This window comes from Branchiostoma lanceolatum, chromosome 7 (genome assembly GCF_035083965.1).
Source record: "Branchiostoma lanceolatum isolate klBraLanc5 chromosome 7, klBraLanc5.hap2, whole genome shotgun sequence".
NCBI classification, from domain to species: Eukaryota; Metazoa; Chordata; class Leptocardii; order Amphioxiformes; family Branchiostomatidae; genus Branchiostoma; species Branchiostoma lanceolatum.
In genome coordinates, this window is record NC_089728.1 from 21715383 (window position 1) to 21730286 (window position 14904).

General features: G+C 40.7%; 2 protein-coding genes across 2 annotated transcripts; both read left to right on the forward strand.

Annotated features, from left to right (window-relative positions):
• Window positions 1–412: 412 nt before the first annotated feature.
• On the forward strand, window positions 413–2379 carry LOC136438155 (MAM domain-containing glycosylphosphatidylinositol anchor protein 2-like). The gene is made up of 4 exons (XM_066432881.1): window positions 413–476; window positions 1054–1194; window positions 1586–1854; window positions 2256–2379. The coding sequence occupies exons 2-4, from the start codon at window positions 1062–1064 to the stop codon at window positions 2361–2363; spliced, it is 510 nt and encodes a 169-aa protein (XP_066288978.1). The 5' UTR covers window positions 413–476; window positions 1054–1061; the 3' UTR covers window positions 2364–2379.
• A 1447-nt stretch (window positions 2380–3826) lies between these two features.
• On the forward strand, window positions 3827–10793 carry LOC136438721 (uncharacterized). Its single transcript, XM_066433634.1, has 8 exons — window positions 3827–3875; window positions 5935–6077; window positions 6477–6649; window positions 7159–7322; window positions 7609–7719; window positions 8587–8725; window positions 9147–9243; window positions 10635–10793. The coding sequence occupies exons 1-8, from the start codon at window positions 3827–3829 to the stop codon at window positions 10755–10757; spliced, it is 999 nt and encodes a 332-aa protein (XP_066289731.1). The 3' UTR covers window positions 10758–10793.
• The last annotated feature ends 4111 nt before the right edge of the window (window positions 10794–14904 follow it).

Consider the following 14904-nt stretch of genomic DNA (forward strand, 5'->3'; position numbering starts at 1 on the left):
GCTGTAATAACATACATGCACAACGTTATTGATTAAATCGTCTCCCCTGTAGGTGAATATTCTGCTCACTCCAACTGGCTAATGGTTTTTATCAAAGAAGGCCAATGGTTTTATCTAGCCGATACTTAAATAAACATGATTTTCATTATTATGAAAGAAAGCTGGACTGTAACGTAATGTTGTCCACCGAAATCATATCGCTGAAATACAACAGGAATTACGTTTACGTAGGTTCGACATCACCCTTCTTCAGCGTCACTAGAAGAATCATTCTAGTGACGCTGTTGAAGAGTGATGGATGTCACTCGAAAACATCCGGAAGTAATCTCCGAATCTTATATCCAGGTGAAGAGACTTGTCTTTAGATACGAGTGGAATCATATTTTCATGCTTTTACCGCTATCTTTCAGTGACTCCTACAAATGTAATATCGTCAGCTCCGACAACTCCGGCACCAGCCACAGTAGTGACAACAGGTACCAGATTGAAACTTGATTAATCTATGATTTGGGGGTTAGTAGTAGACTGGCAGTGTGGAAGGTCACCTTGCAGTCTCCTAGAGGGGAAAAAGAATGGAAAGACTAGTCGTCTGTTTCCTATATTCAATGAAAATAACGCGTGACTAAAATCCAAGAACGTCCAAGAATGGAATAAAGATACATAGTTTATTTGATATGGATTCTTTGGGGACAAGTTTTGGTGATGTTATTTGCATTACCCAACAGTGTTGATAGCTACGTTTGTGAAGGATAGACATCCAGGTAAATAATATATAAAGGGAATTCAAACTTTACAACTGGAACGAATTTGGAGGTTTGAATTACCAGCTTTGTATTCGCTTTGCCAGTTCATTCTGGTGACGCTGATGAAGAGTGGTGGATGTCACTCGAAACGTACGGAATTTAATCTCCGAATTTTATCCAGTTGTAGAGTTTGAATTCCCCTTATACAGTATTGATAGCTGTGCTTTCCATGACATTTTACATGTTAAAAGTATGAGGGGACAGTAGCCCTGTTTAGAAAAGTAGAATGAAATTACTCTGTTGATTTCAGTTCCCGTTATGTTTGACTGTAACTTCGAGGCTGATCTTTGCGGCTGGACTCAGAATACCAGCGATACGTTTAACTGGACACGTCATCTCGGCGCCACGTCATCCTATTACACTGGGCCTTCTTTTGACCATACAATGGGGAGTAAGTACCAAATATTACATCAATGCTATAGGTTGTTATGAAATGTTTTAGCTTTGAAAAAAACATTTGAATTTTGTAAATATGATTAACTATGAGCCTTAGATTGCTCATCCAAATTGTCAATTAGTATTTGCAGAAGTGTTTTGCTCATGAAGTCACTGAAATGCTTTCGCCTATTGTGACAATAGCATAACGATACGTTTTAAACATCATAGAACAAGGTCTGACTTGGGGTAAGCACGTAGAATGACTCGAGGACTAAGTGTACCAATTGAAATTTGTCATACTTGCTGTTGTGTGAATCAATGGCAATAGCTCTCAATTGAGAACCACGCCCAAGCTATAACCATGAAAGGATCAGACTTACGTTTTTCATATGTTTGTTCATCAGACGAAACTGGCTACTACATTTTCATCGAGGCGAGCACTCCCCAGGTCGAGGGAGACATCGCGCGCCTGTACAGCCCGACGGTCACCGCCAACTCCACGATGTGTGTACGCTTCTGGTATCACATGTACGGCATGCACATGGGGACGCTGAACGTGTACGCACAGACGGGCTCGACTCTGCCAGAGGTTCCAATCTTCAACAGAATAGGCAGACAGGGCGACCAGTGGATTCAGGCTGAAGTAGAGATTAACATTTCCAGTACTTACCAGGTACATTTGGCAGCTCGAAAAGCGCGCACCTTCGCTATCTGTTATTGTCTTTTGAATTATCCGCCCCGCCAATACGATTGTGTGTGCTGGTCTGTTTGTTTGCTGTCCGGCTTGTTAGGAGGATAACTTAGAAATTAGCTAGCTTGAAGTCACATGTTTTAACATGAAATCCAAAGAAAGTTTAAGATAAGATGCTGAAACTTGTCAACTCTCATGTCAGTTACAATTTATTCGATACCGCGTTATCCTAATGTTTACTAGTATAGTTTGGTAAAGATTTTGACATCATAGTTCAGTATCATAACCATAGTAATATCATTTAATCTTTCAGTGTTTTTTTCAAATTCAAACTGACTAGTGTAACATTGATGCATTTGTTTTCTTTTGCATCCCTAATCCAGGTTGTAATGGAGGGAATCCGTGGACCGGGCTTTCGAGGGGATATTGGACTTGATGACATTTCCATAGCAACGGGGTCGTGCGCTAAAGGTACATTTGCTTTAGATTAACATAAAACAATGTGAATAGTATTTTTGAACACATTTGTATTTCAAACGCTCACAATCTATGCACGTGCACGCCCACCTTGAAAGATAATCCCTACATTAATGACACGTCATGGTGAATAACTTCTGATCTCTCAAGATATCTTTTTTATTGTTAACAATTTTATTGTTTACAAAGAAGGTTAGAATTGTATATGTGTTTTTATGCAAAGTACGTAATGTGTAAATCTAACATACCAGTTGGTATCCTATGTCAATTTCCGTGTCAAAATAACGTACGATTTAGGAGCCTGTCTATAACGTATACCCGATATACTTGCTTCAAGTCTGTGTGTCTCTGTTTCCGCATTTTTCTAATTATCATAACTTAAGAACCTCTTGGTGTATCGTGATAACATTTGGTATGCGGGTAGGTGTGCGGAAGAGGGAGGTCAAGGTTAATTTTGGGCCCCCTGGCGTGTGCCCTTGGTACTGCAGCAATTTTGGATCTTTTGCCCTGCATATGCTACGGTCCTGATGCTTTGGTGTCAAGTAGGGAATAAATGTCTCATTGCAGCTTGCTTAAGCTTGTACAGAATCTAGGACCTTGGTTCTCACCTTTCTGACCTGTTGTTCAAATAACCCCGGCCGCGGGCTGCGTTATAATCACAATGGCTCACTTGATAACACAATGCGGAGCATGATAGCACATAACACACAAAAAAAGGACAAGCTATCGCGTTTTGGTGCAACTCCTCGCCGAAATGCGACCGTCCGCTGAAATCGCTGCCTCCCCGAAGGTTTCACTGTGTGGGCGCAGTCGTATGCGAAAGACGATCCGGGTTTCGACAGGAATGGCACGTTCATCATCAGCAATGGAGCTGAGAGCAGGATTGAGGAATGTGAGTACATACTATTACGTTTTAATGGTTGCCCTAGCCTCCATAGCAGGCGCTACCGGGCCTTTTTGGGGTGCTTATAATACACTTTTTGCAGCCAGCCCGTACCCATCAGCCATCAGTCTGTAACCATTTCTACGGGCAAAATGGTTACAGGCTGGCTGATGGGTACGGACTGGCTGCAAAAAGTGTATTATAAGCACCCCCAAAAAGGCCCGGTAGCACCTGCTATGGAGGCTAGGATTGCCCATTGAATCTGTTGAAACAGTTGTGCCATTTTTATTCAGCATTTTTGAATGATGCAAAAGCAGTATGATACCGTGCTATCTATAAAATGACGATTCGTAATACATCATATCTAACATGCATCTATAAATTTATATCCTAATTTTGTATTCACATAAAGTATTCACAATTTGAGGCACTATTGATTGACTTTGCAAGATAACAATTTTAGCAATCTGCGATGTCAAGAACCCCGTCGATCAATCTATTAAAAAGTTAGGTTGATATATGGATTGTAATGACTATCATTCTTATATTACATCAGCACCTTGGCGAGGGCATCAGGTTTTCATTTTGGATGAGATGACGGGGGCAGTAGTGAACAAGACGGGTTTCGACACCTATGATGGAGGTGAAGGTGTTTCAGCAGCACAGGAACTAACAACCTTTCTGCAAGGAGTTCCAGAGGTACTAAAACTAAATAACATCAAAAGCCATTCATTGCTGGCTTCGTTGGTATGTTGGTTAAAGCATGTCGAAAACACAGATGCACCAAAATCAATACCTCCTTCACTTAGGTAAATGCACTGCGTCTATAAACAGTAATGTTTGATGTATTTGTAATATAGACTTTCACACCAATCTTTCGACACAAAATAGATAAGTTTGAGATGATACAAAATTTTACGATATCATAATTTTGCCATTAATGCGTAGTCTGTATTATAAACGGTGCAATGGCCTTGTGCGTAGAATGTTCGCCTTGCATACCGTGACGGTAGGCCGTGATTTTGATCCCCGGCTGAGACATACCAAATACATTATAAATAGCCTTGAACGTTAACCCAGCCTTCTTAGCTTTATTCCGCTACCCAAGCTCCGCTCCCCGCCAATAATAGTAATACTGCTTTCTCTACTTAGTACTCAGCATTTGGGAAAGTACTAAACACACACCACTTCCAGTGAACCAGCCCCTTACTGTATTTATTGCAAAGTTATTTCGCCCAAGGGCTACTGAGACGGAGGTGGACGTCGCCTTATGCACCATCTGGTGCAGAGATTACTCAACTTGAACTTAATTGCCAATCATTGTTGAAACTTTATCTATTGTTCCATTCCATATTACTACAGGGACGTATAATAGTTATCGCTGTTCATAACACCGGCAATACCGGTGTAGTCAACGAGCCCGATCTGTCACCGTACGGAGCGACAACAACTCGACTAAGTGACGTATTCTTACATCTATCGTTTAACATCTTATGTAAAGGAACAAGGTAACAAAAGCCTTTGGTGTTCAAAACAAGTCTCATTCACTTTAAGCTCCGACTTACTTACTTTATCTCAGAATGTGCTTCCAATTTTGATTTGATTTTAATTTTTGATTTTATTAGAATTGCAACAGTGCAATACACGTGGGACACAGGTAGCTATTGCTGGTGTCGTGACCCACACATAGTATATCCGTTTTTACACCTGGATGGAGTGAGGAAATTCGTGTAAAGCGCCTTTCCCAAGGGCACAACATCGGTGGTGTCAGGGGATTTGAACCCGAGACCGCTGGGTCCTGGGTCGAAAACCATGCCGTTACGCCACACGACCCCACCATGATTTTTCTTCAATCTCTCCAATCTGGTCTTTACCTACCAGAAATTGAAAAATGGATAATTTGCTTATATTGAATAGAGCAAATTTTGAAACCTTTCCATGAATTGACACACATAATTTCAATTAGACAACAGTTGTTTTGCATCAGCCAACGTGAAAAAGGCATGGTATTTTCATCTAACGTTACTAATAAAATGTAAATATCTTTTTCAATGTGAATAAATAGTATCCATGATTAGTCGCCAGCTAATAGAATATATTTTGACATCCGATAATAGGAAAAAAAGAATCCTGGGCCATGATCACTCAGAAGGGCTCGATTCCATCTTGGTTTGTGGAGAAACACAGCGCTAGCGGTGCAGGGCCTACAATTGTAGAGGCCCATATACCAGGAGGTAAATATGCATACGTACATATGTCACTCCAACTTTGTTACATATTGTTGACGTGTACTCTGTTCTTGTAAGATGTTCCATACTATAAAAAATGTACAGACACCACAATCCATTAGTAGTAGTAAGCGATGAGAGCTTCATGATTATGGCATTTGTAACTGATTGAAATTGATCAGTAAATGTCATGCAAATTAAGACGTTTGAACAATTAGTAAACTCTGGTATTGTCTTCAATGATACGGTTGCAAATTATCATTTTGTATAAAGATGTTCGAATCAAGCATGAAGTAATGAAAGCTTGGGCATATTTCCAGCATCATTAAGAAACCTGTAGCTATTTGCATTGATTAATTGATATTTTGCAATGTTTGTCTAGCCTATAGAATACCAAGTAAGTCCACAATGATTAACACAATCGACCCATACCTCATCGAGCTGGTCTTCCTTTTCCAAACCTATTTACCACAGACGTCGAATGGTTCCAAGTATTTTCCACCGTCCGGGGAACTGGACAGACAGTCTACGATGCCTGGAGTGCAGGCCCTGGTGTAGACGTCCTCCATAACAAGTGCCAGGTTGTGGAAAAGTGGAGATCTCTTGACATCAAACGAGTAAGTCTGTTTGATATTCTTTTGCCTGTTTGTTTGGTTTTAATTAGTACCTTACCTTAGACTTGTAGATTCTCCCGCGATTCTGTTGCATAGGTTGACTATTAATTTTCGTTATCAAATGACTAAACATATGTGATACATGGGATTAACGCTTTTAAAAATTTGGACAAGGCTGTTTGTCTACTTAACATGTACAAATTTAGTACTTTCTTGTTTTAGGCCTTAAGCTACTCCCACCACTTGACTCTACATTCCAACTGGTAGTCTGCATTCGAGTCCCAAATATACGGACCTAGAAACAATATCGTCCATGAAAATAAAGCAGCACACTCTATAAGACTGATGTCTAGTCTAGGTGCTTGCTCACGCACCTAAAAGGTTAAACTTGTCTTCTGGTAGGTAAAGATTGTATTGGAGTCCTCCGGTGGTGATATTGAGCTGATATTCAATGGAAAGAACACAGACAAGTTCAACTGGTTTTCCAAGTCTCGTCTACTCTCATCCCCGTGGAACGACATCAACAGTGAGCCTCAAAACTTCTTCTCCATTGAAGGAGATACTGGCGCCCAGAGGTATGCCCTATTCCTAAACTTAAGGCAATGCCAGCCAATCAGTTCATTCAATAGAGCATCTTGTCATATAGCTAGGCTGTGTTGACCAATCATAAGTTTTCATTGCTATTGGTTGTACAGTAATAGCGTCATGAGCATGGGCTGATGAAGAAGATAGCCGTGCATTAAAGATCGGTCAAATATGCACACTTATAAGGATGTTGGGGTTTAATTTTTGTTAGTGCTATTGGTGTAAGTTTGAATTGGAAATATCATGATAACGTACCTCCTACGGTGATATGGTACGTGGCCAGTGACCTATTACCACGGAATAAACCATCGAGTGAGCGAAGCGACTGCCACTGCTAACAGCTCGGAAGGGTCCTTTGGGCCTAGTTCAATCCCTTTATCGTGTGCAATTTCTGAATTCATATACAATAGCTGTATTTTCCAGTTTGGTCTATGTTGCATCAGACTGAAATGGAGACTTTTATGGTAATCATAACGCTTGACAACATTCCTTATTACAGGTCCTTCTATATCAATCGCCACTATTCTGGTTGCCGTAACACTGGCTGGCTTGCGGTAACCGATGGAGGGCCAGCGGGAGTTTGCTCGTGGGAGCAAGTGTCCCAGGATCAGCTGCCACATATCATGTTTTCTCCGCTGGACACTTTCGTTAGCGCGAACGACGGTACGTGTTCTGCATTGCTATCCCTTACCATTGTTAGATATGTCTAGAAAAAGAATAGTTCTCTCTATGAGAGAAATAGACTCTGAATACAAATAATGTATGCAAATACATGTATATACAGCTCTATTTACTATGTGCTTAGTTGCACTATCCCTACTGTGTAAGACATCACAGTTATCCATGTAGGTTTACGATGTGTGTGCCAAATGATTCCATAGATTTGACTTTGTGCCTGACTCGAGTTCTTTGTATGTGATGGAGCATATTGGTATCATATCTTTAATAGCGGTTCATGTTAGAATAGCGGATCGCATGGTCATCTACATCGACACCGGAGACGTGGTGTGCTCCTGCCCAATTGGCCACACTTTAAACGAAGATGGCACTTCATGTGATGGTAAGTGTTACAATCACTACTTGTTGAGAGGAATATTAGGTCATGTAAGTGTTGACGATGTCTGCGATTTACCATAGAATGTAGCAAGAATTGATGATCCAATCTGTTTTGGTAGCCAATTTAGGTTAGCATCATCACGGTTCATATAAAACAACACAAACACTTTGAAAACTTTGGCTTGGTCGATAAAAAAATGAATAAATGGCAATCTTCATTGACACAACAAAAATACAGGGACTTTCGAAGGTCTTCTACAACTATACATGCAAACAACAAACAATGGGATACAAGATGATTAACCTATGTACAAGTATATGAATAATTCAAAATGTCGAGTTTAACCTATCACTTACACTACTAGTTCTAAACATCCTTCCTATCTCCATTGTTATTTGATCAGTTCTATCATATATCATTGTATAGCTTCTGCAGTACCCTTTGCAGTAGAAAATAATTAATCGTAAGATGATTGGTCGAACACCGAGGCTGCTTGTTTTAATGAGACCCATTCACATAAGCAGCCGTTGTACTCACTGTACACTGTTAAGTATACTGATTTCACTTTCGAATGATATGTATTACAATACAACTGGTAAACTATCAACGAAGATTCGATCAACGGAAAGATACGTATACGTAGACACGTTGACATGACCCAGATCACAGAATGTATATACACAAACGTACTATATAAATTTATATGCAAACACGCCTCCCGTATGCCTAACATAGGTACATCAGTTTTCTTTAAGGTTAGCATTTTTGTCCACTCTGTCACAGTATTGTCAGTATCACCAGATATGTGTACTGAAGACGATGTGATTGGTAACAAGTGACGTAATAACCATGTGTTGTTTTATCAAACAGTGGTGACTCACAGCCTAACGGTCAGAACGAGTGATCGTAGTAATTCCCAGAGTGGTAATTATTTGATAGTGGAAATATTCTCTGACGCCTGTGATGATATCTGCTCAACAAAGGCAGTATTCGGACTCAGGACAAGGGGGTGAGTAAAGTAAGGTTTTATTCATATATACAGGGAAGGGTGTCTTTGTTGGAGCTGCACTCTTTCGGAAGGGACGTAAAATGGGGTTGGGATGTGGCTTATTACTAAGCTGAGTTCTTTACCGGCTGTAATAAAACAACAAGGTGAATAACTGCGTTATGTACCTGAAGTAAACACTTATATACAATGTAACATGTAAAAGTTTATTTGTCGTGGATCTTTAGGGTGGTCCCTGAGTAACTGTAAGTTGCCCATTTTCAATGATCCAGTGATCCTGTAATAAATGGGTTCCTTTGGTATTTGATTCGACAGAACATTAACCTTTCCCTTAAGGCACACTGCACATGTAGCTACAATATAGTGTATACATGTATTCATCCAATGATCAACCCCTAATTTCCCCACATGTTCAACAACAAAGGACCGAGTACAATCAAACGTTTGTTGCTTCCGACTTCGGTGATCCCACCCAGCTTCGACTCACAGCTACCGGGAACAACCGGCTCGGATTAGACTGGGTACGTTCATGTACAAACTACTAAATTCTTCAGTCTACTCGTATTTACGCCGATGAAGGTTAGACATCCAGGTAATAAGAATCGCCACGTAGCAGTTACTCAAGCAACTGGATATGATTTTGGGAACGGTTAGACGTTTAAAGTAGCACCCACTACTTTTCGTCAGCGAGACTGCATCCACAAATTTTCGTCAGTGTAGCTGACAAAAAGTAGTGGGTGCTACTTGAAACGTCTGACCGTTTCCAAAATTATATCAAGTTGCTTGAGTAAGACCCCCATTCCACTTGGACGGCGCTCTCACCGCGCTCTCACGGCGACCTAAAATGGTCCAGAGCGCCGTGAGAGCGCCGAACTCCTGTAAATCGTGCTCAAGTGGAATCTCTACGGCGACCCTTGCGCGCTCTCAGCGCGACCAAAATGTCTAATGTCAGTAACTTTTTAAAGATTTCACAGATCACTCAACGAATTCCAGAGATAAAGAACGAATTTTTGTTACGTTTTTTGTGCTTTGTTGTCTTCTCAGTCATACCTTTACCTCTTGCATCATATTTGAATGATAAAATCAAGGGGAAAACAGATTCAATTTTAGTCGCTGCACGGTCGCTCAGTGTGTGTCTTAAGTAATATATGTATGTTATTTTTTCTGTGTTGTTTGTCACGTAAACTGTTTGCAATAGGTATATTTTATCATTCTACGTTATAATAGAAACGTAAATCACAGAATTTTGAAACACATTTTGAATCACAGCCAATAAAACTTGGGGGGAATTTAATTTGAATGGAAGCAAGTACTTGTAGTTATTCGTCAATTTGTATTACCCACAAGCAAAACTATGATTTGACCACAAAATTCCCAGAAATTCAAGATACACCACTTCAAGAATTAAATTTGTTTGAACTACAGTTAAGACCATTCAATCCTCATAGAGCGCTCGCTGCGATCCTTGAGCGCTCGCTGCGGCCCTTTGATCCCACCTTGGGCGCTCTCACGGCGCTCACCGCGCTCTAACGGCGCTTTCACGGCGCTCACCGCGCTGGCTCCGCGCTCTCTCGGCGCTCGATTTTTGATCGCCATCCTCGGCGCTCTCACGGCGAAGGTTTTGAGCATGTTAAAAACCATCGCCGAGGTGACGGCGCGCATGGCGCTCTCGCCGCGCTGTCCGCGCTCTCGCCGCGCTGTCGGCGCTCTCGCCGCGCTGTCGGCGCTTTCAATGGCGCTCTCGCCGCGCTGTCGGCGCTCTCACGGCGATCTGGCCAAAATGAGGTCGCCGTGAGAGCGCGGTGAGAGCGGCGTCCAAGTGGAATGGGGGTATTACTGCTATTTGGCGTACTCGTATTTACTTAGTTCTTAAGTAATTCAGAGGTTGATAATGGAATATTTTTATTTCCAGGTTGACGTCTATAATGCTTATACTGGGCTACACTATCGTTTCAACTGCCCCAGTGACGGTTGCAGCTTGTCAACAGATGCCAGCGAGGGGAGCGAACAACTCATTTTGAAATTTGAGGGTTAGTAGTTGATACGACAAAAGATTATTAGTGTAAGAGTACATTGTGCCACGGTGGTCAAATTCATGCTCAGAAACTCCCATGCCCAGCCGAATTCGAACGCTCTTCTACGATGTTCGAAATGACGTAATTCGATCCGAACGCGCGTTCGATTTGAGGTCACCTGCGGTCATTGCATGTTTTTATTGTAAACCGGCGCGGCCGGGCCACTTTCCCCGCATTAGGAGAAAAACTCATTTTTTCAAACATTTTGCCTGTTTTCTGGAGAGTATCTATGCTGGCACTTTGTTGTGGACATCCAACATGTATCGAAGCTACTGGCGCCATTTTTGCTGACCTTGAATATTAGATGGATTGTTTACGACGGTGTCAATTACCTCCTCCCCCTATCCGTGCGGCATGACATGCGTTCAAACGTCGTTAAGGCCAAGCTCCAAGAAACACCCACCTTACCTCATTAACGGCTCAAAATGACCGTAACGGTTTTCCCGAGGTTTGTGTTTTTGCGATTTTTGAAAAATGCCTTTGATTTTGAATAATGGGTAATTGAGTGCGAAAATGTCAAAAACTTTTTCACAGATTTGTCGATATTGACTATACTTAGAATAAGAAGTTAAGAAATAAAAAAAAAACACAAAATTTTGTTTTGTTCCTGGTCGACAAAAAATATGAAAATAAGAGATATTCATTGACGTTTGAAGCCTGGTCTTTGCGAAGTGTGCCTGAAAAAACGGTCTCCCTAAAACCTGAAAATTATCGTATTTGGGAGCAAAATATAGAAAAATCAGCCATTCAGCGCAAAATGACAACATTCAAAGTTTGTAAAATCGCTAATTTCGTTATATTTTGAAAATATTTTCCCGTCCCCACTATGTTTTTTATTCACAGATGTTTTACCGTTAGCCAAAATGTTGCCTCGTGTAACCTACGCCTTGTCGAACGCGCATAGCAACGGGAAAGAATACCCTAGTGACAGACCACCGTGTGCTCAAAAACAAATATCAATTAAGAAGATAATGTTATTGGTAAAATTCATTTTCAATTAATGATATATTAAATGTCTAAATCTGTATCTGCCTCTTGACTTATTTTTTGGTAACATGATTGCTCCTAAAAAACTATTGTTCCTAAAAAACAAATATTATTCTGTTAAGTTAGATGATATCCTATTCTACCACCGATTTCTCCGCAGAGAAAATAACCATGTTAACAATAAACTTTCTAAATCTAAAAAAACGCTGTTCTTCCTCTTCTTCATGTGTGACAAATTGAAATAAACTTTCTGTATCTAAGATAACATGCCCCGTCTCAATTTATTTTGCAATGGAAGACACTACAGTTCTGTTTTGAGTTCAAGTGTTTACTACTCATATATTCTTTGAGGCTATTAGTAACAAGTTTTTAGAATCATTTAGTCTTTGAGATTCTGGTTTTGGTCCATTAGTCTGCAAATTCCCTATCAGGGACATCACAGGGAGCCGCAGTGTACGGACTACCTGCGGAATCACAGCCTATTCTTAAACGTGTCCAGTGAGGAGCTGTCTACAACGTGAGCAGAAATGCTGTTCCTCGCAGGGATTGATGTAGCCTGGAGTCTAGCCTTGTTATTTTTGGCCCGCTTCGGCAAGGATTGATGATGATTATCAGATCGAGTTCTGTAAAGTTTTCCGAAAATAATTTCATCAGGTTGGTAGAATATAGGATATAGCAGGTGAGAACTATACCTGGTTGTGTACAAAGAACCTACTATATTATGTAAAGTTTTGTTTCAGAATCAGGTGGCTGCACTGTCTTTTAGGTAGTTTGGTTGTTAGATGAGTCGGTTTGAAAGACGTGGAATACGTGAGGGAGGGATCAGGCAGCACTGTACTGGTACTGCAGGTGGCCTAAGTGGAGTGGCAAGAATGTATACTGGTACAATGGAGCTCTTGTGTTCGTAGCTGGCTGCGTATACGTGATAGGAATCATCTTCATTGTTTTTTTGGATGGCGATGCCGAGTTGGAATCTGGCTAAGAATTAGATAGCATTCGGCGGGACTTACTTAACGTTAACTTTACAGGACCCGATCGCAGCTGACAGCCTTTTAACTTGGAAACGTACACACAGCTTGCGAATGTTCGTCAGATATAGAGTCCTGCCGGGGTTTCAGAGCCACATCTGGGTAGTTGTCTCGTTCATCTAGCAGTTGAAGCTCCAAGTAGTCAAGTCTGCCATGCGGAGTTAGATTGTTGGAGATGTATACGATGCGATGAGTGTAATCGGATACGTCAGAAAGATGTAAGTTGCGCAACTGGCCATGAAGGAAAGAGCAAGCTAGTATCAATCTCATTCAAAATCACCAATATCATCTGTGCAATAATGTTTTATCTGATATCTAAGTGGGTTCAATTTTAGTCAAATATGAATCTGCTGTGTTTTCTGTCATGGACAAAATGCGCAGTTTTGACGAATGGCGTATTGTTATATGGTGCTTTCTGCAATAAATGGAAATTATCAATCAATCTAAACAAAACAAAAATAATTGTATTCAACAAAAAGGGACATATGTCCCCAAACCTCAAATTTTATTCACTCAACAAGAACATAGAGATCGTCTCCTCATACTGCTATCTAGGGGTTGTCTTTACGACAGGGGGAAACTTCACAACAGCATTAAAAATATTACAAAAGAAAGCTCTGAGAGCTTTATTTAGTATCAAAACAACTCTGGGAGACAGTAACCCGTCAATATCTGTCTATTGTAAACCATTTGATGCATGCGTAGTCCCAATACTAACTTATGGTGCGGAGGCGTGGGGCAAAAGTGGACTCAACGACAAGTCCCCAATCGAGCAAGTACATCTTAAGTTTTGTAAATCAATCCTGGGTGTTAGAAAGAATGCTAGCAACCTCGCCGCAAGAGCAGAACTGGGTAGGTTCCCGTTATGGATTGCAATTTACACTAGATTATATTCATATTACAAAAGATTGGTTAAAGAGGTGCCGACAAGTAGCCTTCAGTTTGAAGCATATTTAGTACAGCAACAATTGCACCGAAGTAAAGTACCATGCTGGTTATCCGATGTTAGTAAAATTCTTGAGGAGTCGGGCTATGCCTACCTACTTATCAACAAGGATCACAATACATCATATGCACAGTCTGCTTTAAAACAAAGACTAAAAGACATTTTTATACAAACATTTTACTCAGAACTAAACTCCCCTGGCAAAAAAGAGAACCAAGGCAACAAATTAAGAACATACAGAAAATTCAAACGGGCATATGAAAGAGAAAAATATCTTGACATCAAAAACTTTAGCCATCGCCGAGCCATGGCTAAGCTAAGAATTAGCGACCACCCACTGCATATTGAAACTGGTAGATACAGCCGGACTCCTCCTAGCGATAGGCTATGTGCACTCTGTAATAAGAACTCTATAGAAGATGAAGTACATTTTATTCTAGAATGCTCACTGTACAAAGATTTACGCATCTCTTTGGTTAACGCAATACAACTAGACCAGAGATATACAAACTTAACAAATGACAAACTGTTCATATACTTGATGTCATTGAATAATCAATCGGTAATTGAGAAACTCTGTGAATTCGTGTACACATGTCTCAAGAAGAGAGAAGTAGCGTGTAAACTTTAGAGGTAGATAGAACATAGAATAGTTTTCTTAATTTTTTTTTCTGTTATTACAATGCACAATTGTATTACTTGTAATGCATTTAGCCCGGAAGGGCATGAAAATGCAAATAAACATGTTAAGCATTTGTTTTGAGGTACGTTCTCCTATTCTGGAAGTCCAGCTGAAGTTGAGCAAAGTTACATTTTTCTGTTTCAGAAACGTGTGGCCTTTCAGCGTTTCGCAACGTCCCCCTGACTGGTTGTGGAGGAGCTGTAGCGTCAATAGCCAGCCTTGGTGTTGTTACCCTCCAGGCCTGTGCAGACGCCTGCTGTGCCAACTCGACATGCCTGTCGTTTCAGTACGACGTGCACAACGAATGCTATTTGAAAAACAAGTCCTGCTCTGCTGGGGAGGAATTTTTTTATGGAAACGGCAGCATATACTATCGGATCGATTCATCAGGTTGGCGTATTTAGTCAATTAATCGCATCATTTATCAAAGCGGGTATTATGGTGCTTTGAATATCAGTTTTAGG